This window comes from Neodiprion lecontei, chromosome 6 (assembly GCF_021901455.1).
Source record: "Neodiprion lecontei isolate iyNeoLeco1 chromosome 6, iyNeoLeco1.1, whole genome shotgun sequence".
In the NCBI taxonomy this organism is placed as follows: domain Eukaryota; kingdom Metazoa; phylum Arthropoda; class Insecta; order Hymenoptera; family Diprionidae; genus Neodiprion; species Neodiprion lecontei.
In genome coordinates, this window is record NC_060265.1 from 5934354 (window position 1) to 5957654 (window position 23301).

At 43.3% G+C, this 23301-nt stretch overlaps 2 protein-coding genes across 2 annotated transcripts; both read right to left on the reverse strand.

The window, feature by feature from the left end:
- Nucleotides 1–7895: 7895 nt before the first annotated feature.
- LOC107221090 (transmembrane protease serine 9) lies at nucleotides 7896–11285 on the reverse strand. Its single transcript, XM_015659969.2, has 10 exons — nucleotides 11200–11285; nucleotides 10957–11110; nucleotides 10635–10884; nucleotides 10390–10530; nucleotides 10158–10295; nucleotides 9093–9177; nucleotides 8818–8974; nucleotides 8462–8717; nucleotides 8213–8353; nucleotides 7896–8140 (listed from the first exon to the last, which is right to left on the reverse strand). Exons 1-10 carry the CDS (start codon nucleotides 11246–11248, stop codon nucleotides 8000–8002), a joined length of 1512 nt encoding a protein of 503 aa, XP_015515455.1. The 5' UTR covers nucleotides 11249–11285; the 3' UTR covers nucleotides 7896–7999.
- A 1593-nt stretch (nucleotides 11286–12878) lies between these two features.
- Nucleotides 12879–18487, reverse strand: LOC107221132 (serine protease 53). Its single transcript, XM_015660028.2, has 10 exons — nucleotides 18341–18487; nucleotides 18104–18257; nucleotides 17708–17963; nucleotides 17465–17605; nucleotides 17223–17360; nucleotides 14578–14644; nucleotides 14296–14455; nucleotides 13728–13983; nucleotides 13208–13345; nucleotides 12879–13121 (listed from the first exon to the last, which is right to left on the reverse strand). Exons 1-10 carry the CDS (start codon nucleotides 18387–18389, stop codon nucleotides 12978–12980), a joined length of 1503 nt encoding a protein of 500 aa, XP_015515514.2. The 5' UTR covers nucleotides 18390–18487; the 3' UTR covers nucleotides 12879–12977.
- Between the last annotated feature and the right edge of the window lie 4814 nt (nucleotides 18488–23301).

Here is a 23301-nt window from a genome sequence, read left to right on the forward strand (position 1 = left end):
TACAACCACTCAATTCCTCATCTTACACTCTCTCGTTATTTTTGTTCACATCGCGCTAATTGGCCAGGATCTGGACGGTGATAATTAGTTGCTGGAATTATTCAGTGACGACATCCGCATTGCAAAGAAGTTCGTTCGGGTTCTGCAAGGAAAAATAGAAGAAAAAGTGACGTGAAAAGTCAGTCAGTCAGTCGGTGAGCGAGTCTTCCGCAGTCGTCGACTAATACCTCGGGTTCGTTTCCTCAAAAGTTTGTCAGCACTTCTCGATCCGCTTTACAAAGGTACTTATAATACCCCTTGCCCACAACCAAGGACCCTCGCAGGAGCAATCGACCGAATTATACCGCTCCTGCGTGCCGTCGTCGTTGAACCTCAAAGAACTTGGAAATTCGAGTTCTCTCAAACGACGGAGACGGAGACGGCAAAGCCGAACGTCGAAGACCAACGGTTGGTTGGCTGCTGGACTCGATTCACGAACTTTCCGTCTAGTCGCGTAGCTGCTTTTCTCAGGCTGTTTTAGGGGTTCCTGTACAATTCTCGAGTCCCTTTGTTTTGCTGCAGAGTAAACGATGCGCGAATGTGAATTTTTTCCACCCCTTACTGTATTTTTGGGACGGGGCTGAAGTTCCGAATTTGAAAAGTTCCGAAAGCGCCTAATTCCGGATTATTTGGTGGCGAAACTTGAAGTAATGAAAATGAATTTTGAAGAAACTGCAAAGTTTCGAAAAGTCAAGTTCCGACAGAGTATAATTGGAAATTTAATCACAGAGCGTAGTTTTACTAAACGAGTGGGGTTAAAAATGAGAAAAACCGAAAATCACAATGACCAGGATTCCAAACGTAAAAATCTCGAAAATTCAAAACAAAGAAAGATCAAAGTGGCGAAATTTCAACAAGCCAGAAATTTTCAGAGCTCCAAATCTTCGATTATTCCGAATTGCGATGTTTCAGATTTTTGCGCTTTCGGAACTTCGAGCGTCGGGTTTCGGACCATTAGAAAATTTCACGTTTCGTCAAAGTTAGATTTCTTTACTATAAGTTTCGCCACCAAAAAATCCGGAATTTGGATCTTTCAGAATTTTTCAAATTCGGAATTTCAACCCCGTCCTTTATTTTTGTGCATGACCTGCGCTTCCAGCGTTCGGCAAAACTGAACTGAACATTTTCCACACTTCGTGTATAAATAATCCGAGAAAGAGAGGTAAAGAACGGCAGCATAAACCATGCGGCGTTGTGCTTGTAGGTACTTGTCAGATCGAGGAAAACTGCCGGGATTTCGAGTTGTGAAACAGTTTCTCGAACCAAGTTTCTTTCCAAAGCAAGAGTTTCGCCTCGACGCGAGCGACGGGATTTGCGGCGTCGGCTCAGACGGTTGCTGCGTGCAACTAAGCAGAGGGAATATCTGTTTTTTTCTACTTCTTCTTCTTACTTCTCGTCCCGCTCGAGTGTTTGCCTTTCGCATATACATACCTACCGCGAAGACTCTTCTCGTCGGTGCAAAGAGAGCTTTCTGCCCCGCGGTTTCGAACCGTCATTTATCATTCGTCTCAACCTCGTCGAGGGTGCGGGCCAGTCGACAGCTGGGCCGTCAGAGTAAATAACCACTTGTCGCGAAGGAACGGATCGACTTTTTTTGTTTTTCAAAAATACTCCCCCGTCAGGACGAGCTTACGAGCTGAGTTTGTGCTTGAATTTCGAGGCGCTTTCAAGGAGTCGGTGGAGAGAGAAGCTTGTAAGCAGAAAATCCTCTCACTCAAGAAACATTGTATAGAAACATCAGCTGCTGTAGTATTTGTTTTCATACTTTCGCGGGGCATTTGGTGTTACAGAACTCAGCAGCCGTGTATCGTTCGTTCTGCCTTTGTTGAAATGCGATTCGCAGCCAGAGAATAATTTATTTATGAAAAAGTTGAAAAATTCACAGGCAATTCAGTGCTCCGTCTCGACTTTATATTTAATGCGGATTTTATAAGAGAGAAAATATATTCAACATTCCCGATAAAACGTTGAAATTTTTGGTGAAATTGTGTCGCGAATTCTGAACGTACAGCCTTCTAAAGCCCGCGTGTATATCCGCGTATTTTTATTCCCTCATACGCGTTGTAGGGGATTTGGAGGGACGCGATGTTCTGGTTCTGAAACAAGATCGCATGGGGTAGGAAATATAAGGTGTTTTATAAACATGTCTATCCTTAGTTGAACCCGGCGGGTCTCCGGGTAACAATTCAGGATTGAGAGAAGAAACAAGTCGTCGTAACGTCTGCGGGATGACACTTTTGGATAAAATATATCTCTGTGTGGGGTAAAAACGAGGCACAGAACTCGATACGATCGGCGATTGAACGGCGACGTATATTATAGATATATATCATTTTGTTTTTGAGCGGTTGATCGCTCAGACTTTTAGCGTACAAGTGGTTTCGAATGATTTCAAATAATTTTAGGTCATCAGAGATGACTCCGATTACAAAATACTGCCTGTGATTTCCGACGTTTCGTATGATTGCATGAGATTAGAAATGATTTCACGTGAATTGAAGGGTTTCACGTTGAATTTAAGAATGTCCTCGTGATAACTCGTGTAAGCAAGGAATTTCACATGTGTTTACGTCCACAATATTTTATTTTCTATCAATTTTACATCTACTACGATGAGTGAAATAACCAAAAGAAAAAAAAAGGGATGCCATTACAGCGAAATGGTTAAAATATACGATGTTGCGATCCTTCTGCTTTCTAGTCCCTCTACATTATCATATGATTCCTTTGTCATTTCGAGATACGTCCAACTGATTTCAAACCAGGCTGTACAGCTGATTTGCAGAGTGAATATAGCCCCTCGGTTTGCTTAGGTATTACTTGTTAGCTCGACTCGCGGAGGACTCGAGGCGACGGCGTTTGGCAGTGATAGCTTTTTCGAAGGCAAGCTTTTACCCATTTCAGTCAGACCGACCCGGATAATCCCCCTCGTATGTTTTCGATTTCCGATTCCCGCCGACCGCAAGCTTCTTGCTTTATTCAGCGGGTCTCTCGATTCCCGCATTAGTTCCACCCTATAGTTCCCCCCCCCCCCCTTTTTTTTTCCTGGACCGCCGAACGAGGGTCGCGGAACGTCGCGAGGATATCGGGCGGTTCTTGAGAATCGGTGAAACTCGCCGCGGAATATGGGAAAAGCTAACGCTAAATCAACAAGTAAACCGATGGCTCACCCTGCATTCTTCCATTCTCTCTTTCTCCCTTGCGAACTCTCAAGACCTCATTTTTCCTCAATGCGGACAGGATATCCTTCCATTCCAGCTGTTTCTTACGTGACGACGTCTAACGCGAAAGCTCTGCAGTAGCAGGTGAGATGCCGAGTCGATTGTCGATTGCGCTGACAGGTAGAGAGATCAGCATTTTAAGTCTAGTCGTGCCCAACCATTTTCGAAACTTAACTCTTACGCGTGGAATTCAAAATTGGGTAGGGATAAAAAAAAACGTTCAAATAGTTTCCGGCAGTGTTACTCGAGACTCAATGATTGCGACCGTGAATGATAAAGCATCCCTGCCATATGACAGAAATAAATTTGCGCAAATTTGAGAGAGGTTTATTAATTAAAACGTTGGGAATGATTGTCTACCTCAAAACATTAGAATCGGAAACAAAACACCGGGACTTAATTATTAATTACTAAATTAATTACAAAACCTTTTATACAATTGTTGATATTTGAGCTTGTGTTAATCAAATTTATTTGGATTCATTGCTATCGTATATAGAGTCGGAATTTCGTTTTATTCCTGTTCACTATCATTGAGGCGAGCAACGTTGCTGAAGATTTTTCAAACGTTTTTTTCCTTTTTCCTAACTTTTGATTCAGACGGCCTGACCTATTAATCGTGCCTGATTTTTATCTCGTTTTCAAAGTCATAACCTATCGAATTTAAATATCTTTTCGAACTTGGCAAAAATCAATCTCGACTATTTCATTACAAATACCACGACAAACACGGGCACAAGCGTAGACATATACCTATAGGTATGTATCCAAAATCAGCTACAGAGATTTCGCGGTGAAAACTTATCATTGCGAGCGTAGATCTCTGAGGGTTTAATAGCAAAGGGACTAATAGAATTATCAGTTTAAAGGGGGTTCTCAAGGTGTGCGAAACGGGTGATAAGATCGCGTTTCGCGATGCGCTTTCACCGGGATATAACACAAAAGCAGAGAGGGTTGCGGGGCGCGAAGCTTACTCGAATGCAATGGGGAAAATAACTGACCGTTCGGAGGATATTCGAGTGAACTTTGACCTCTTTCGTGGTTCGAGGATAAAGTCGACGTACCTCCACGTACACCCACTTGTACATTATGACTGTCTTCATAGACCGTTATAGTCGGAAACAATTTTCCTTGGAGAGTGATCGTCACTCGATTAAATCGAGCCACTTAAATGGCTAAAATTAGCCCCCGGCTACGACGAGGTCGATGTCGTTCGGTGGGCGGGTGATTATTTGACATTCGGCACCAGGATCGATCTGCACGCGCGCGGCCCAAAACGAGAATCGATTTATCGAGGAACGAATTAGTTTCCTGATGCTGTTGTAACCGAATAACCCAGTCAGCCGTTCGCTAATTCGCTGATCGGCGAGGTGCAGCCGTCAACATCGCCTGTCATCCAATCTCACAATTTTTTCATTTTTTCATTTTTTTTTTTTTCAACTTTATTTCTTCGTGTCGATTTACTTTTCTCGACTCTCTATTAATCGCGTTTCTCTGATTCGTCCCCTTCTATTCTGTTCTGCCCCGTTTTCTTTTTACTTTTTTTTTTTTTCTCTTTTCCGAATATACATCGTATCCTTTTTTTTTTCTTACCATCAAAAATCAAACTTCGACCTGCTTCTTCACCGCTAATTCTTCTTTTCATTAAATGATACTCTTTTACAACGCGTTGGGTCAACCTTGATCACATACACGATTCGTCGTTGTTATTCGTAGTTGAGGCTACATTTTTATCGATTTTAGTCACCGTCGACAATGTAGGACGATACGAAAATATCTGTATTTAGGTAAACATCAGTGCGTCGATGTGTTATTCAATGATGCGGAAATTCATTTTGGACGTAACTGGTCCACGGATATATAATGCACTGCGAATCACCTGAACCCAGCTACATGCGTCACGAATTTCCCGTAGATACATATATAATACACAAGAATAGACAGTAGATTATATATTTATTTACATTAGAGGGGAAAAAAAAAATTGCTATACACAATGTAACGTGAGGAAGGGCGAGGGGCGGGGAGGGGGGGGGGGGGGGTGCGAGAAGAGAGTATTCTAAAACTAAAAGCATTATTACCTACGTACAGTGCGAGGATCGTTGAAAAACCGAAATGAATAATAAATAATAGTGCGAAAATGGCTGGCTAAAAAAAAAAAGATGAAAAAACAACGTAATTTCGAGATAAAAAGTTAACGGAAATAGACTTGCGGGCTACTTTTGAAGGTAATCTCGCCGTTACAGCAAACTCTGTAAAAGCTTTATGGTACGGTCGTTCCGATCGCATACCTACCCTACTGTTCTGCGTATGCCGGCAGCTTATATCCGATCAAATGGAGTCGATGGCTATTTGCCAACTCTAATTTATCGCAGTAGAAATAATTAGAGATGATTTTTTCCTTTTTTTTTTTTTTTTTTTTTTTTTCACCTAGCGATCGGTGATAATGAGATTTCTGTTGTTTTTGCTCTTTCTCTGACAGACAGCAATCAATGTTTGAAATTTTATTTTCATATGTTTCTTTCAGGTAAGATAAATCTCTGGTTTGTTTCCGTTCTCTTTGATTAGCCAAAGGAATTTCAGTCCACCAAAATGGTTCGTTTTCGGTATTGCAAGGGTGTAAATGCGTTATGTGCGATACGAATTAAGGTGTGTGTATGCGTACCTTGACGCTTTGAATTTTTACATAAATTTTTCAGCTCTTAGAAAGCACGAAGAGGTTTTGCTCTTCGCCGTTCGATTTATCAAAGGATCTTGAATATACGACAGGAAATTTGAGACAATCAGTCACGAGCGAATAGACGCGCTCTTTCTATGGACCTTATATTTTCCATCTCGAGTTTATCAGTCATCGCTTGAATATGGAGATGTCGCTCTCTCGTATAAATAACGAGTCGTCGGAGAACCGGGAAAAAGTGATTTTCTTAACGGATGTTTCTTATCTAAATGGATGATTTTTTTATTTTTTATTTTTCACTACATGATCGTTGAATCGAATACAACTTGTGTTTTTTTCTTCATGTTCTTCCTCTGCGAAAACTTATCCGTTTTTTTTTTTCTCCTATCTTAAGAGAGGTATAATTTATTAAACCGACAGGTTTCCTTTCGATTTTCTCTTTCTATCGCTTATTTGATATAGTATATTTTTGATCGCTCGAATGATTGGGGGAAAAAGTGATTTAGTTCGGAATTAAGTCCCTTTCTCTGCATTGGTGATCGATTAAAAAAGTTCTAACGAACCTGCAATCAAATATATTTCGAATTATCGTACATCATCGGATGACGGGTAAAGTTTACCACAAGCCAGAGCACTTTTATTGAAGTTTTTCATTACGATGTTCAATTAAACGGTATTAATACACGACGATACTAAATGAAAACTTGCGTAGCGTCTATTTCTGGTCTGTCGACATCGATCGGTTGACACAATGTATATACAACGTATTTAATTTGCTTGCTCAAAGATTACCAGTAATGCAAAGATAAGTCAAGACGTGCTTAATTATGTTATTGAGGATTAACTGATCGACGCGCGTAATCGTGGAAATGATCGATTTCGCAGTGGATAATTCGAGTTTGTCATCTGCGCGATATCTAGCAAGAATTTGTCATAGCCACAGAGTTATTTTGGCCTCTTGAGAGGTTACGTTTGATACGCGATTACAGAAAATTAATTCCTGTGTTAGTCTATTAAAAACTACACAACCGTCACCGGCTGAACACATGTATTGATAATGCTCGAGTAGATCTCTTGACAAACTCGAATTGATAATTTCTATCGTTCGATCAATGTTTTCTCTCGATGTTCTTTCCCAATAACTTACGAAAGACAAGATGGTGGTAAATAACTTCCTTGCAAATTCGTGCTGGACTCTTTCCCACATTCTACCAATATTCGATTTCCAAGTCCATGTGCACCACCATAAAACGTTGTCACAGTTCCGTAATTGCTGTTGCGATAAACTCGAGCTGTTCTTTTGAACAATTCGCTGCTTAAACCCAGGCAGCGACTATTCGAATGTGAAATTTTTTTTTGAGAATCAGTAAGAAATTGTGCGAACTATTATGAAATTTTGAAATATTTTTAGTGTTGGATGGGTTGAGACAAAAATCAAGCAAAATTTCGAAAGACTGCTTTCAGTAGGGACAAAAAAAAAAAAATAAAAAGTTTTCAAAAAAATCAAAAATGGCCGGGTTCCCGGGTTGGTCGGTTTCGTACGGAGTGCCCCATATATACATATAACTCTTCTCCATTCAACTGCGGTTAGATAAATGCCTGGGTTACGAACCAGGCGGCGGGTGAATAACGACGGATTTAAACAAATGGCCAAGTGAAAAAGGTCGAATTCCTGGTCAGCTTTTGATTGCTTCCCGGCCCATGCCCTTGATCGACGCGATTACCGCGAGCTGCCGCAGTATATTACTCGATGGGAAATGTTTGTCCTGTAAGTGAAACTCTGGAGGTGTAACGGGAGACCGAAGCTTGTAGGAGAGGTCTGAGGGACCGAAAGAGGATTGCCGAATGTAGGAAGAATCGCGGTGAAACGGAGGATAGTTTTATAAACCTATCGACCACTTCGGCTTCGCTATTTCTCATCAAATTGCAGTCGAATATAGTGAAAACAACACAGAACGTTGGATAAGTCGTATGCGTTACGGATTTATTTGTTTAAACCAGAAAATTGCACTTTGGTGTAACTCCAAGCGAACACCGTCACTTTTTATGGGTCGGCACCGCGTCAGTTCACGTTTTCGTTTATCCAGTCGATGAAGCTCCAGACGCGGGCAAATACGTCCGGTTCACCAACCGCGCATGGTGTTCCCCATGAAACGATTCCAACCTGGACTCCGTCGGCGACTAGCGGACCGCCCGAATCCCCCTGTCAGAAGAAGTTGTCTCGATTTTTAAGCGGTCCGAGGTAGAGCAGAAGAGAAAGTGAAAATATACTCACGTGACAGGCGCCCTCTCCGGCTACCGTAAGCGTGCAGATGTTGCTTTCCGAGGTTCTCCAGTCTCTGGCCAAACACGCTTCCTGGTCGATTATGTTCAGGGTGATGTGCTGGAGGCGTCTGGGACTGCTGCCGCTTGGAAACTGCAAGAGGAATATTCGGCGTGACTTGGGATTGACGATTCTGCTTATTCAATATCTTATCTTACGGTCCAAAGACTGTCAACTTCGAGATATCTGTTGCAGACTTACGGCGATGCTTCCCCAACCGGTCAGCACTGCGGGATAGTTGACCTTGGTGAAATCTTCTGTGGGCAAAGCGATTGGCTGGACTTTTTCGGTAAAAGTGATGCTACTGGTGAGTCGGATCAAGGCAACGTCGCTGCGGAAATCTGATGCGGAATAGTCAGGGTTGATCAGAACTCTTCTTGCGATGTAGATGGAACCACCGGAGCGGCGGTCGTTGGTGCCAACGCGGACTCGAACCATGCCTGGCCATAGCTGGTAACTTTTCGGCAACAGAATAACGAAATTGAATAGTTGCCGATCCTGTTTGGACCCCGAAGCATTTGGCTCGGCGATCAATCGTTGTGTTTTGATTCACCTACCTCATAACGCAGTGGGCGGCGGTGAGGATCCATCGTGCGTTGATTATTGAACCTCCGCAGAAGTGTCCACTGAGGAGAGTCTGCAGAGAGACTTGGTAAGGATAAGCTCCGTCGGGGGCGTCTGTTCCGCCGACGATACGCTCGCCAACACTACCGCCTGGAATTCGATTGTTGATGTTATCGCCAAGGCGTCGAGGCCAAGTATTTTAAAGTAAATATTATACACCGTCTGCGAGAAGCGTTTGATTAAAAGTATACAAAGGTTCTTTTCCTACCGTAAGCGGAAGCGGCCACAGCCAAGAGTAGGACTAGGGAACGGTACATCGTGTCCAGTGTAGTAAAGACTGATGCAAATTTCGGCTTTTAAACTTTGCTTCATTAGCGCTTATTGATCAGATAAAACTTGATTGGTAACAGATTTAATACAAATGCGGACCGCGTGGCGTAAGTTGAACACTTTATCTACTTTTCAAGTTATGCCTGTCTGACAAATGTCTGTAAATATGATTGACTTTCTTCGTATCGCGTGCATGATTAATTAATCTTTCGAAATATGTCGACTGATAGTTATCGATCATCTCCGGAGATCTTTCGATCCATGGAAATGTTTCTGGTTACAGCCGGATTCATTGGTGGACTCTTTGTTTCTATATCGTTTATGGTTGAATTGTATACATATGATATTTTATCACGTAAAATTTTGATGAATCAAAGTTAGAAGGCAAGTGAAAGAACAGATGAAAGGAATATTTTAAATACTCTTCAAACTCTAGGCGATGACATAAGCCGCGTTTGTTATCCGTGAATGATGCAAAGTGAATTGCTCAGCGAGTGCTTAATCATCCTCCGCCCTAAACAATAACGTAGGCATCCCCTTTTGCGGAGATAAATGATCGATACCTCATCTTCATTAGCCATCCTCTCCATTTTCTCGAATTTTCATCGTGGTTATTTCCAGGTGATCGAATCAATGACGAATAGTTAAAGCCGGAGTCTGTTGTTCACTGGGGCATGGAAAGTGGAGTAACTCTAAGTGATGGAATATTTTACGATAAATGAGTGAGAAAGGTCAAGTCCCCGAGTGTATTTGGGTTATGTTGATCGATCCGAACAAATGTATTGTGCACGAAGCCTGCAATACGTCAGAAGAATCCAGTGTGTGGTCTGTTAGTTTCACTTGAAGAAAGCGAGCTTGTTAATTGTTGAGGTGTCGGGATGAAATGAATTCACAATTGCGTTAATTATTTTGAAGATTTCTTTAGTGCAACGTGACAGTTAGCCAGCAGCTCTTGGTGCTTTTACACCACTCGGTATTCGGATTCCCCCAAGTTTTATTAGTTTATGGTTTCGTTGATCCAGTCCACGAAGCTCCAGACGCGAGTATGGACGTCAGGTTGACCAATGGCGCAAAGAGGACTTCCCCAGGAAACGATGCCGATTTGAACGCCTTCGGCGACGAGAGGGTTGCCGGAGTCTCCCTGTAAATTTTTGCTCTAGTTTAGACACCCAGCGGAGGAAAAGAAGACTTACTAAAAACTGAAAGCAAATCTATAACGCTAAAGATTAACATACGTAGCAAGCGCCTTGTCCAGTCCGTGTGGACGTGCAGATGTTGGAATTCGTTATCTTGATGCTTCTACTCAAACACTCTGCCTGGTCCATGATTGGCAGGAAAACGTATTGGAGCTCGTTCTTCGCTACTGGCGGAATCAGCTGAAAATTATTACCGATTTACATCAGAAAGATCTCACGAATTTTCAACTCAATTGTCATTCTTCTGTTAGACCGGCCGTCGAGATTGACACAACTTGACTTACTCTAACGCTTCCCCATCCGGTCAACTCGGCCCAGTAACCGACCTCGTTGAAATCTTCGGTGGGCAGAGCGATCGGCTGAACTTTATCTCCGAAAACTATGTCTCGGCTGACTTCGATTAATGCGATATCGTTACGGGTGAGTACAGAGTTCCAGTTGGGATTGATTACGGTTCTAATGGCCTGGTAGAATTCACCGCCGGAGTCAAGTCTGTTCGTACCAGCGACCACGGTGATCTGGGACGGCTGGATCCTGAAGGAATGTAACGGAAATACCGGTGATACAAGTTCAATGTCAATTCACAGAGACAGTTTAGGTACTTACCCGGATAAGCAGTGGGCAGCGGTCATTATCCACCGATTGCTGACGATCGAACCTCCGCAGAAGTGTCTGTTGTAACTTCTGAGCGAAACGGTGTAAGGATATTCTCCTTCATCCGCTGGAAGTCCGGCGATGATACGATCGGTCAGACCGGCGCCTGAGAATTGGCGAATGGAATTTGTGTTCAGGAAAAGCTTTTGCGCATGTGATACTTAACGCTGAAAGGTTTTGAATCAATTCTCTTACCGTGTGCGGAGGCTGCGAGGGCCAATACCAAAACGACGAAACGAAACATGGCGTTGCGAATTAACAGGATTTGATTCGGACTGCCACTTTTATAGTATAATTTTTAAAGGGCAATCTGATAGCAATTTATCGTTGATGGAGGTAGATGAAGTCAAGGGGACTAAAATCGTGTATTTTATCACGTTCCTGCTTTATCTCTCACGTACTGTTACGTGGATCGAATAACGCATCTCTTCCTATCTAATTTCGTTTAGTCATTCAAGTGGGATCGATTGGGATTTAATTGGACTTTGGAAAGACATCTCGGACTTTTGCTAAGCATATCGCTGCAGAAATGAAAGTGCGAATGTAACCAATTTTAGCCGTAATAGGTTTATACACGTGTTTTTGTTCAGCGTTGAGAAGTATCTAAATAAAAGTATCCGAGATTCAGTTTTTCCATATATTTTCCGCACCATGTATCATCAAATACGTGTGTAGATACCTGAAGTTAGGTCGATTATCGCCTATTTTGTAAGTGTCCATTCAAAATTGTTTGACCTTAAGAAATTTGAAAAGGTCAAGTATTTAAACAGTTTCTAATAGATACGTTTTTAGTATCTGCATCTAGATACCTTGTTGCAGCTGTATCTTGTATATAAACGATTTATACTTTTGATAAGTATCTTTTCTGGCATTGTTCTTATTCATGTCTATGTTGTCGGAGCAATTGGATCCATATATCCTGATATTCAATAGTATTGATCCGAACGAAGAACAAAATTTCTGATAAAGTAACGACCTATTCTGAAAGAGGGATATCTGACTAAAAAACTCGTTGAAACTTTTGAACCCATTTACCTTAAATCGAATTTCGAACATCAAAATTGGCCTTTCACATCAAATCTTGTTTCGTTAATTGCGGAATAAATATTCGAGTAACGGTCACGTTTACCAGTTCGAGTCTCTCATCTCATTCGACTCTCTTAGAACCCATATTTGGGGAGGAGCGAAATGAGTTAACTCGAAAGTTCCCTTAAGTAAATGAAAATTCACTCAAGGGGAGCAACAGCCTTTGCAATTCTTCATTACTAGGGTAATTCTGAACGTCCCGGCATGGTGGAGGCTTCAATATAATTATAAAAGTAATGAATTATTTAAACGTGCCTCCAATATCACGTTTATTCTGTATATTTTCATCCCTAAATGACAATTTTGCAGGTCATTGTGAACACAGCTGTGCCACGGCGTTTATATCTACGGCGTTGTTCTATCATTAACTAATTCTTTGAACTATTATTCATGCCCACTTGTACAGCATGACTTAAGAGCATACTGTGCGTATTACATTATACACATTAATGATTTCGTACATACTTTCGAATTTCCGTTTTCTTCGTCTGGTTAAAATCGTATCGGAATTCATGATGAGCTAAATCGTGATAAACGTTCAATTCCTCCAAACGTCTGCTGAGGATCAAAACTTTTATGCTCCTTTTTCGTTACTTACGATTTCACACTACAAAGTCGAGTAACTAAGAAGATCGGTTACATTCAGAGGAAAAGTCACGTTTACTAATATTTTTGTCGATGTTGCGAAAATCGGTTTAAGTTCGTGGTACTGGTGTGATATTTTCTCCAGGACATTGATCGAGATTTTTCATTGTGAACTCGGGACAATAAGAGACAAAACGGAACAATGTTTTTGAAATTGTTTATTAGAAGCCAGAGGATTTGTTTTGGCCTGGTTTTTTAAAAACAAAAACAACATCTTTTCCATCGAACAAGCGTGGCAGTTCTTATTCGCTGATATTTTCAGTGATCCAGTCAATGAAACTCCATACGCGAGTGAAGACGTCAGGTTCACCGAGGGCGCAGGGTGTTCCCCATGAGACAACTCCGATTTGTACACCATCAGCGACGAGGGGACCACCAGAGTCACCCTGAAAGCAATTGCAAATCAGAAATAACAGTCGAAGGCACGAGTAGTAAGAAATTGCAACGAATAAATAAGGTGGAAAAGACAAACGTGGCAAGCTCCTTCTCCAACGTCGGTGAGCGTGCAGATATTCGCGTCCGTGGTTCTGAAGCTTCTGGACAAACACCAACGCTGGTCGATAACGTTCAGAACGATCTGCTGAAGTTCGTTGGGAACGGTCCCAGGGTACTGTGGTAAAGACAAAGAAAATACGGGTCATATATCGAGACATCAGTCCACGTTTCGCGCTCCGTAAAGCCGAGTAGGTACATGTAACATATAACTTCCGCGATCAATCGATAGGTAATCATTTTTCCTTCTTCTCCGTTAAGCACCTCGGGGGCCTCGGTACCGTTTCCACGGTACAACCGCCACCAGTTGAAAGGCGATTATAATGCGACACATGATTCGTGCATGTTTCGACGATCAATTCCCACGGTTGGCAATGGTCCAGCATGTGAGTCCGCGGTGAATGAAGCACACGAGGTACCATTTGCTTCTGCATTGGAAGGACGGTGGGGAGAAAGTGGATCGAACCAGGGAGAGACTGGCTCGGCTCAAGACTACTTACTCCGTCGGTTCCCCATCCGGTCAGTACCGCGGGGTAGTTGGCCTTGGTGAAGTCCTCCGTGGGCAGTAAAATCGGACGAATTTTCGCCGTGTAGATGAGACTGAGACCTAGTTCGACCAGCGCGATGTCGTTGCGGATCAGGAGCGCATTGTATTCCGGGTGGACGATCACGCTTCTGGCTAGGTACGAGAGGCCGCCCTGGTCAAGGGTGTTCGTTCCAACCACAGCTGACATCAGCACTGGGATGTACTGGTAGCTGGATTGCGAAAAAAGTTAATTGCTGGTCAGTAATCCTGCACAAGATCCTGGTCACCTTGGTCTAGCTACCACTTGTGGCCATCTTCGATACTCGCGATCGAAGGTCACGTCCGCAAGTGGTGCAGAAGTGCTTTGATATACGCGATGACTAGCTTTTAATCGACGAAGTATATCAAGTGTTCTGGAAACTTCTGTTAGAAACTTGCCGATTGCCGGATTTTAGTCGCGAAATTGGCGGAAATCGTACATCGATCGCGGATAGCAAGTGTGGGTTTATCCTGTAACGATTCGAAATTCGAGTGAAACTCACGTCGTGACGCAGTGAGCGGCGGTCAAGATCCATTTTCGGTTGATGATTGAACCGCCGCAGAAGTGTTGTCCGGTTCTAACATTCCTCAGAGATACTTGGTAGGGATAGGCACCGTCCACCGCGTTTGATCCGCCCACGATGCGGCCTCCGATACTGCCGCCTGTGCAGAATTCGAATAATTATTGCCGCGAATTTATTCGGTCTGTTTACGAGAGATCAAACAAATTTTCTAGCATTTCGGTGTTGGAATTAGCGGACGTTGAAGATTCATTCGTTTCTTACCGTAAGCCGTCGAGGCTGCCAGGGCCAAGATTATAAGAACGAAGCGGTGCATGATGCAAGGAATTAATTACCAGATACGGTCATCGAATCCAACTTTTATAGTGTCATTCTTCCGAAAATGATCAGATATAGGAGCGCTTTTGCGATAGACTGAAATCAAGTGGCTTTTATCAATCTTTGATGGTATCGAACGCGAATTTTGATCGCGATCCCATCCACCTGTCGTTTATACATATTTAATCTATCTTCTTGAAGACTTGTCGATCGGGATTCGATCGTCTGCTCGGTGATTTATAATTAGCAATCATTACGCGGAGATATAACGATGTGCAAAGTAATTTTTACTAGAATCGCAAACGCTTTCACGAGACAAAAATGGTAAACAGAAATTATGTCGAATCACGTGGGGTATCGATCGATTGCAAATACGCGTTCTTCAACGGCCCGTCAAATTGTTGTCGGGACCGGTAATTTGAGCTTGAAGCTTTCGCGATGACGGAATCACAGTTTCGGGATATAGCAGGCTGATCAGTTTACCGATAAACGCCCGACCGGCCAGAGCTTAGAAGAAGGCGGATACTACTTTATTCTCCGGAAATGAGTTTCCCATACCCGTCGTTTACCGCCGTTCGAAAAAAGCTGCACAGATAAATAAAGAGAAGATAAGCGGCGGCTCTGTTTTCGTCGGACCCTTTCGAACGGTGGCGAGGAGCCATAAGTGGTAGGTAATAGAAATCCAGGAGGATATCGGGGATCTCGATATCGAATTCGATCTGAGCAAACCTTCTTTTCTCTTTCCTCTGATCCTCGAGCTTTTGGCCTAATCGTTGAATCTAGTTGAATAGATAGAGATTTACCCCTTTCCCTTATTTCTTCGGCCGCGCAGTTAAGCCTCTCGTCTTTTTAAGTCGTCTGTAGTCGCGAAGTGGATCTAATTCACGTTACCCACACGACTCGGGGAGAAGAGAGGAGAGGATCAGTGATCAAATCAAGTGATCGAGTGACTCTCGTTCGTCTTTACTACCGACTGACATCGTCAAATGTGGTAGGAAAAAGAGTCGGCGAAACGTTTCTGCTGGAAGTGATACACCGAGTGTGAGATGAGACCAAGTTTGGGTCTTTTTTCGTGTTACCGAGGGCTAGAATTTCCATTGAAAACAAGGGAGTGTGACGCTGGCATTCCGCTTTATTTCTCAGCGTGAAAAATATTTATAAGCATAACGCGGGACACGAATTTTCGATCTTTATATATTCTGATGGAAGGATTTGCCCCGAAGGGAGAATTTCCGCTAGGCTGACTGAAAATCTTCCGACGGGACTGTAATGACGGTATTCTTCATACGCCACGCCGAGAATGGGGCGGAAATAACCGAAAACCACCCTGGGAATAACGGGAAAGGAACAGAGCAAACACACGCAACAATTTATCACCGACGATAATGTATGTAACCTTTTGGATACCAGCCAGAAAAATTCTCTCTTTCACTTTTCTCTTCCCAATACGTACAGCCGATGCACGAGTAACGCGAAATTGCCATTTCCGAGAGAAAAAACAACATATTTTACGCTCTGTTTTGCTTCCGATATCGATCAAGTCGTCGTTACACACTCTCCTCGTCTCAGCTTGGCGGAATTTATAATCGTCGCAGGATCGAGGAAGTCTCGTCGCTTAACCGACCGTCTCACACCGACTGTTTGCACCAGCTGATTCTCGAAACTTTGGCGGATCAGCTCTTCCTAAATTAGCGGTTATATTAAGTGCCGCCCGTCGGGGAGCCCTGCGTTAAAATCTTTCTGACCGTTATTTTTCCCCCGTGTATTCGCGCTGGATTTGATGTTGTAACTTTTTGATTTATTATCTCCACCTTAAAGCCGATTATTCGGATCTCTTAAGGGGTGCTTTGGAATAACGAGTTTCCGTTATACCTCTGCAGGAATAGACTCGTAAAGTATTAGCATGTCACGAAGTTATGAGTTGGAATAATAAAGCTTATATACGCGTTATTGGCGTCATCTTTCAAGGAGAATACATTACGTAAAATTATGCGTTTTCAATTTTCACCTTGTATTGGTGAAATGTGAAAATATCGTGCCAGAATTACCGCGAGAAAAATATTTTTACAGTCATCGAGCTGCTGGAGATTTTTCGTTCTTTCTTTTTTGTAATTCTTCGCCTTTTTTTTCTGTCATGGATGCGCAACAATTTTCCTCGTGTGATTAAATTCTCAGCTTTCCTGCTATATATACACCTTATTAAACGATGCGTAGTTGAGAGTTTGGGGCTAGATGGTACATGCGAATCTCCTAGCTGACTGACACTCGTGACGACCGGATTTTTCAGTGGTAAACCACCGACAAACTAGAGCTTGAAACATAATGAATGTGCTACTTTCATTCGACGCTCCAACGCTCGACATTCCGTGCTTTTATATCGTACGACCTATTTCGAAGAAACACAATAACAGTAAAATTTGCCGAATGACGTGAGCGTTGTTCGATTCGACAAGTAATTCCTCTTCAGGTTCATTGGGTGTAATAATTATATTGCCTTTTTTTCTTGTTCCTTCAGAGACACGTATTCTTTATTAGACAAGTGCAGAGTGTGTATGTGCGTCAAATTTATCCATGGGATATTAGTCTCGTTAGTTCACGTATCCGTTTATCCAGTCAATGAAGCTCCAGACGCGAGCAAAGACGTCGGGATCGCCAACGGCGCAGGGAGTTCCCCAGGATACGATACCGACTTGAATTCCATCGGCGACCAGAGGGCCTCCGGAGTCACCCTGAAATTTGATCACGAATTATCTAGGTGCCAAGTCGAGGTCACAGGAAAGTTCAAAGCCTGACGCATTGTTAGGACAATGAGAGATAGGAGTGGTCGACTTACGTGGCAGGCACCTTCCCCGGCGACGGTGAAGGTACAGATGTTACTGCTGGAGGTGAGGATGCTTCTGGCCAAGCAGGCTTCCTGGCTGATGATGTTCAGGGAGATTTCTTGAAGGTCATTCGGAGCCCCGGTGCTTGGGAACTGCGTGATGATAAAGAGACAGGTAATTTTCGACAGGTAAATTTCACGATCACCATCTTGTCAAATCGAATACTTCGGTTCTCTACGCGTTTGAACACTCACACTGGTGCTTCCCCAGCCGGTAAGCGTTGCTGGGTAATCGGCCTTCGTGAAGTCTTCCTCGGGCAACGGAATCGGCTGGACTTTACTTCCGTAGACGATGTCTTCCGTGACCTCGATCAGCGCTACGTCGTTACGGATCAAGAGGGAGATGTAGCTTGGATGGGGTATCGCTCTGCTGGCTTGGTAGACGTCGCCACCTTCGTTCAGCTTGTTGGTTCCGACGACAACTTGGATCCTCGACGGGTTCGATTGGTACCTGTAGGACCACCGGAATGAGTCCAATGTCACAGCTGAGGTGTCGTGTCCGAGACGAACCAGGCGATGGGTTTGAATCGAACTCGATAATCGAGAGCAAATGCTGCGTGACAACTTTTTCCTCCTGTCACGCGTACTTACGAAGTTACGCAGTGAGCGGCGGTCAGGATCCATCGATGGTTGATGATGGAACCACCACAGAAGTGGCTGTTGCTTATCCTCAGCGAAACTTGGTAAGGATACGCTCCGTCTGCGGCGTTTGTGCCGCCGACGATACGGTCGGCGATACTTGCACCTGAAAAATCGGTAAAATTATCAGAAAACGAGATGGATCGGTCGAAGGTGGAAGAACACTTAGGACACTCGTTGTCTTTGTACCGTAAGCGGAGGCGACAAGGGCCAAGACCAAAACTGCGAAACGGTACATGGCGTTGGCGGAACTACGAAGGCGTGCAGAGGCGAATCGGGCATGCCTTTTATACTCGTAACTTCGCGTATTGTCGGTGGTAATCAGATAAAAAGTGAGGGATTATCGAGATGGGACATTTTGGAGGAAGTTGAAAACGAACTGGCCCGCAATCTCACTGCTAATCTATCATTTCATCGACCTTATCTCCGATCTCCGTGCAAGAAATGATCGATTCGGTCTTCGGTTCTGATTTCGATAAATCATCTAACCGTCAATTTTTTCCGTCTGTTGTTCGGCTCAGGTGAAGGAAATTCGTGCTTCGAAACAGATAGTATTAAAATGAATTGATGTTTTGAAAAATCATGTCGTGCTGTCATGTCCTAGTATGAAACGTTGAAGACAATGTTGAAACCATTTGTCGTCAGATGAAAAATAAGATTTATCTAAGGGAAAAAATAACGCCGATCCCTTGGTAAGTGCCGGCAATTTAAGTTTAAAACTCTTTATTTGAACGGCGGTTGCCTTGTGTGTAAGTAAGCAGTCGGAAGGTTAGCTTCGAGGTGAGAAGAATGAAACTCATTTTCTCGGGTTGAAACGAGATTTTCCTCTAACCTACGGCGTAACCTCTACGTCGATGAAATCGAAGGAACACCGCTAGGCGGCCCGGTTCGGAATGGCTTTTCGAATTTGCCGGCAAGACGTGATCGAATTTGACGGTAATTTCGCACTTGGTAATTGGCCGCGACGTAGGCGGCGATCATCCCGTCCTTTTCGCGAATTGGCGAATCGATCGAATTGAACGTGGTAAACGGGAATCGAAGAGCCTAAGAGCGTCTTACCTTATATTTATGCACACGGGATGCCGACGGATGATGTAGAAAGGAAAATCGCGCGGCGGGTGAATTGGCAAAAATTATTTCAGCACTCTCGTAATTCTCTCCAACGCGTTATGTAGGTAATTTCTTTCCGTTAAGATAAATTAATGATGTACGCTTCTCGTTAACTCTCCCGTTTCCCATCCTTCTCTTTTTTTCCTTTTTCTCTTTTCTTTATCCCGAAACCGCGTGTCAGAAGAGACGCCCCGCAATTTTTTCGTTCAACCCAGAATTTTTTTTCTTCTCACTCGTTACCTTTATCTTCATTCTCCCTATTACGGTAGGTAGTGCTTGAATAAATGCCTTCGACTTTTTTTCCTCTTACTTTTCTTCTTTTCATTCGGGAATACCAGCGTGCAGCCAGCTGTATCGTTGGGCTGTTTTTACTCCCCCCCGGGTGACGGGAATCACGCACGGGGGACAAAATGGTCTTTGGATTAAACGAACGGGGAGCTTCAGCGTAGTAAAAGCCAAGCACTCGATCAAGAACAGATTCGAAATTTCTTTCCTAATAATCGAATGGCGAATTGATGATCGAGAGAGAAGCGTGAAGTGAAGTACGCACTTTTTTCCCTTCATTTTCCTTCTCATTGCGCAGGATCGATAGAATTTTAACGTAAAATTTCTAACCCAGCGTACGCCTAAAATAATAACCGAACAGCAGAGTCTCGAGGGCAGAAATGAAACTGGACACGAACCGAACGCGTAACAATTTATTATCACAGCTACTGGACACGAGCCAAAGAATCTCCGCGGTTTCTTCGTGGTATCGCCTCGGCTTTCGTTCCTACAGCTAAATCGCAATAAATCACGGTTATTCGTTCGGCGAGGAAAGTCGAATGTGAAATGTCCGATGTCGTTTCCGTTTGCTGCTCGAGAGGAAGCCTCGAGTGGTTTGTCGGAGCGAGTGCCAACCTATTTCTTGATTGTCGCGTGACGCGTCGGGGAAAATTTCGCCGTTGTGATTTCCCTCCTGGCTTCCCAGCAGCTCTTGACGGATAAGCGATGACACGTGCCTGCAAGAATCATCTCGTCGGACGAGAAATTAACCGTAGATTTGCTTAACAAATTTTGTAAATCGGAAATTCCGCGCCTTGATTATCTCCGCTTTTTACCAGCTGTTTATAAATTGCGCGATTCCTGTGAACAACTGCCAAACTGCCGTTGAAGAAGAAAATCCGCGTTCATTCTGCACCGGCGTGAATAATTAGAGCCGCCGTACTTTCGCTGACTTATACAACTCGATTTCTCCAATTTTATTCGCCCAACTTGGCGCCGATCGAAACGCGGTCTGACCCGTTTTCAGAAGGGAATCTCGAGTCGGATTTAAGGGTTTTCCAACGGTTCGCTTTGTGTTCTCTGCAGGCCGAAATTAAGGGGAACCCTTTATTCGTCGGAAGAAAACACGACTTTCTAAGTCGTCGCGGTGGCGTCTGCTGTGGGGTGAAATTTGAAAATTAAAGACGACAGTAAGCGTCGGCACTTGTTGAAGCCAACCGAGGTATACGACGGAGCTATTCAGTCGCTCGGAAAGACAAAGCCAGGATTAGTACCAGAGTTTAAGCTCGCGATTCACGTCCATCCGTTCCCGTTCCCTTCTCCTTCACCTTCCTCCTCTCTTCCCAACTTCCATCCTCCTCTTCCTCACCGCGTCGCAAATTTAATACCGGAAAAAACGGCGTCTCCGCTCGATTCGCGAATTTAACATGCGGCGACGTTCGTCAATTATTTTCCACCGTGAAAAACAGTGCGAAACTACCTACCTATAAGATCGGCGACGTCGAGGAGCCCGGCTAAAGAGGCGGACTAAGAAGGGAGGGAGGAACTTGATAGCCATTGTGCGCAAGGCATCGAGATCTCGAGCCTCGAGCCTCGAGCTTTCACCGGGTACCAGATTACGCCCCAGGCTTTTTGGCAGGGGAAAACATCCCTGTCTTCGTGGTCTATGAGGCGTCAAACTTCGCCTTGTTCTATATATATATATAATATGTGCATACGCGTTTCAACGCTCAAACTCTCAGCGCGTCACTGTTGCGGACGACGAACAACATGCAGGAGCTCTGACATAGTCGATATTGCAGATGTGAGAAATTTTCAAGAACTGGGTCGACACTTTCAGACGCAATTAAACTGTCTATTATTCCGAAGATACGGAGTGAGAATGGCTTAAGAAGTTACTTATTCGTGCCTGAATGTGAAAGGCATTAACAACAGCCACAACTGTACAACGTACGGGAATTGTGTGAGAGTTTCAGCCCTTTTCGATATGCCGAATTATGCAGAATCATTGAAAAAATCAGTGACTTGAACGACGGTTCAGTTTATTCATACGTAAACTAAATTGATCAATTTATAGAAATTCCTTTCCCAAGATTTGCGGCAGTTTTCGATCATCGGACAGCGAAATGATACAATGATTTCCATTCGGATTACCCTGAGTCTTTTCAATCGTTTGAAAAGAGATTGTGTTCAATCTTAGATGAGATTTAAAATCCCGGTACGTTTAACACCGGTCGGAATAAAACGCTGCGTGAAGTTTTCTCCGAGTGGTTCCAGTTGTTGGTTTCGCTTGAAGCAGACGCAGCAGCCGGCAGTTGCGCAGATGCGTTCAGATTCCAAATACCGCTCGGCTAGCTCGGCCTGAAGAGATCGGAAAGTGCAACGGTTCCCTCTTAATTCAATCTTTTTCCTCTTTTCATTTTTCCAACTCTCACTATTTTCATCCAGAGACTCTTTAACCCGGGTTCGGAAAGACAAGATAGTAATCTCGACCATCTGGCCGCGAAGCTCGTTTGATTGATGAACCTTTGAGGGATCTGTTTTTCTCGCTCCAGTCGCGGAGATTCTCGTTATTTTCTCATCGCCGGATCGGAAGCTCGTGCCTTATATATGTATAACTAGGGTAGGATTTTCCATTATGGCACCCCCTAAAAAGTTTGTTTAGGTTGAAAGAAAAATTCTGTGAAAAGTCGAACGTTCTACGCTATGTGGAAGATCGCGCTCATTTCGTTTGTCATTTTTTTTTCACATTTTTTTTGAATTTGTGAAGAAACACGTTGTAGCACTTCTATCATTGTTTCTTTCCTGACATTTATATTCAAGCCAATGATCACGATCCACAACCCAACGATGTATCATCCGGGAATCTTATTCTCCTAAATTAAAAGTTTATGTTGAATTATAACTGTTTTATGAGATTGAATTAACAATGAAAAAATCATTACATACAATTCTTAAAAATCAGTTGGATACTTAATAATACAAGTGTGGATTTTGTTTGTGTCGTAAATTGATATTACGATCGATGTAAGCAATAAAAGAACTTTAATTTATGATTCTTGATGAATTTAAAAAAACTTAAACAAGTGAAAAATCAACTAAACGTGATCTTCCACGTAACGTAGAACGCTCATCTTTCGTCAGAACTTTTCTTTTACCCTGTAAAAACTTTTTAGTGGGTGCGATATTCGAAAATCGCAAATTATTGTTTTCTTAACCAGCCTAATACGCGAACGCACGTACGAATATCCGCTTTTATATCCCAGGATTTGATTTTCGTATTCTACTCGCATTATTTCTCACCTTAGATGGTACAGAGTCAGCGCACAGAATCATTTCCGAATGACAATTCCCTCCGTGTCTCTGTGCGAAAAATAAACAAAACGCGAGTAATTGTCAAACGATTGAATGAAAAAGTTAAATTTTCGATATTTTTTTAATCGCAGAATTGACTTCCCACTTCGCTGCAGCTTTTTAAGATTAAAAACGGTCTAAGGAAAAACACAGTTTCCTTCACAGAGATCTTTGCACGCGGAATGCAGACGGAGTCTCTTAAGCACGACGCTGCTGTTTCGACGCAGGATAGTTTTAAATTTACTTTAGAGTTGCGGCACCGGCTGTGTTCACGACAGACAAGAGCTGCACCACCCCCGTGTAATTAGTGTCTGTACACTTGACCCACTACAAGGCACCTTCTCGCACCTTATTTTCACTCACTCGTTGGATGAATATGCGCCCATGTATACGTATACACGTAGGCTCCCTGTTTTTTCAGC

Coding starts and splice junctions, on each gene's coding strand:
- LOC107221090 (XM_015659969.2), bottom strand. CDS start 11,248: ATGTTTCGTTTCGTCGTTTTGGTATTGGCCCTCGCAGCCTCCGCACAC. Junction 8,718..8,817: donor GCCGCCCACTGCGTTATGAG/GTAGGTGAATCA, acceptor GTTGCCGAAAAG/TTACCAGCTATGGCCAGGCA. Junction 8,141..8,212: donor CCGGAGAGGGCGCCTGTCAC/GTGAGTATATTT, acceptor TTCTTCTGACAG/GGGGATTCGGGCGGTCCGCT.
- LOC107221132 (XM_015660028.2), bottom strand. CDS start 18,389: ATGTACCGTTTCGCAGTTTTGGTCTTGGCCCTTGTCGCCTCCGCTTAC. Junction 14,645..17,222: donor GGATAAACGGATACGTGAAC/TAACGAGACTAA, acceptor CGTATCTGGTAA/TTAATTCCTTGCATCATGCA. Junction 13,122..13,207: donor TTGGAGAAGGAGCTTGCCAC/GTTTGTCTTTTC, acceptor AATTGCTTTCAG/GGTGACTCTGGTGGTCCCCT.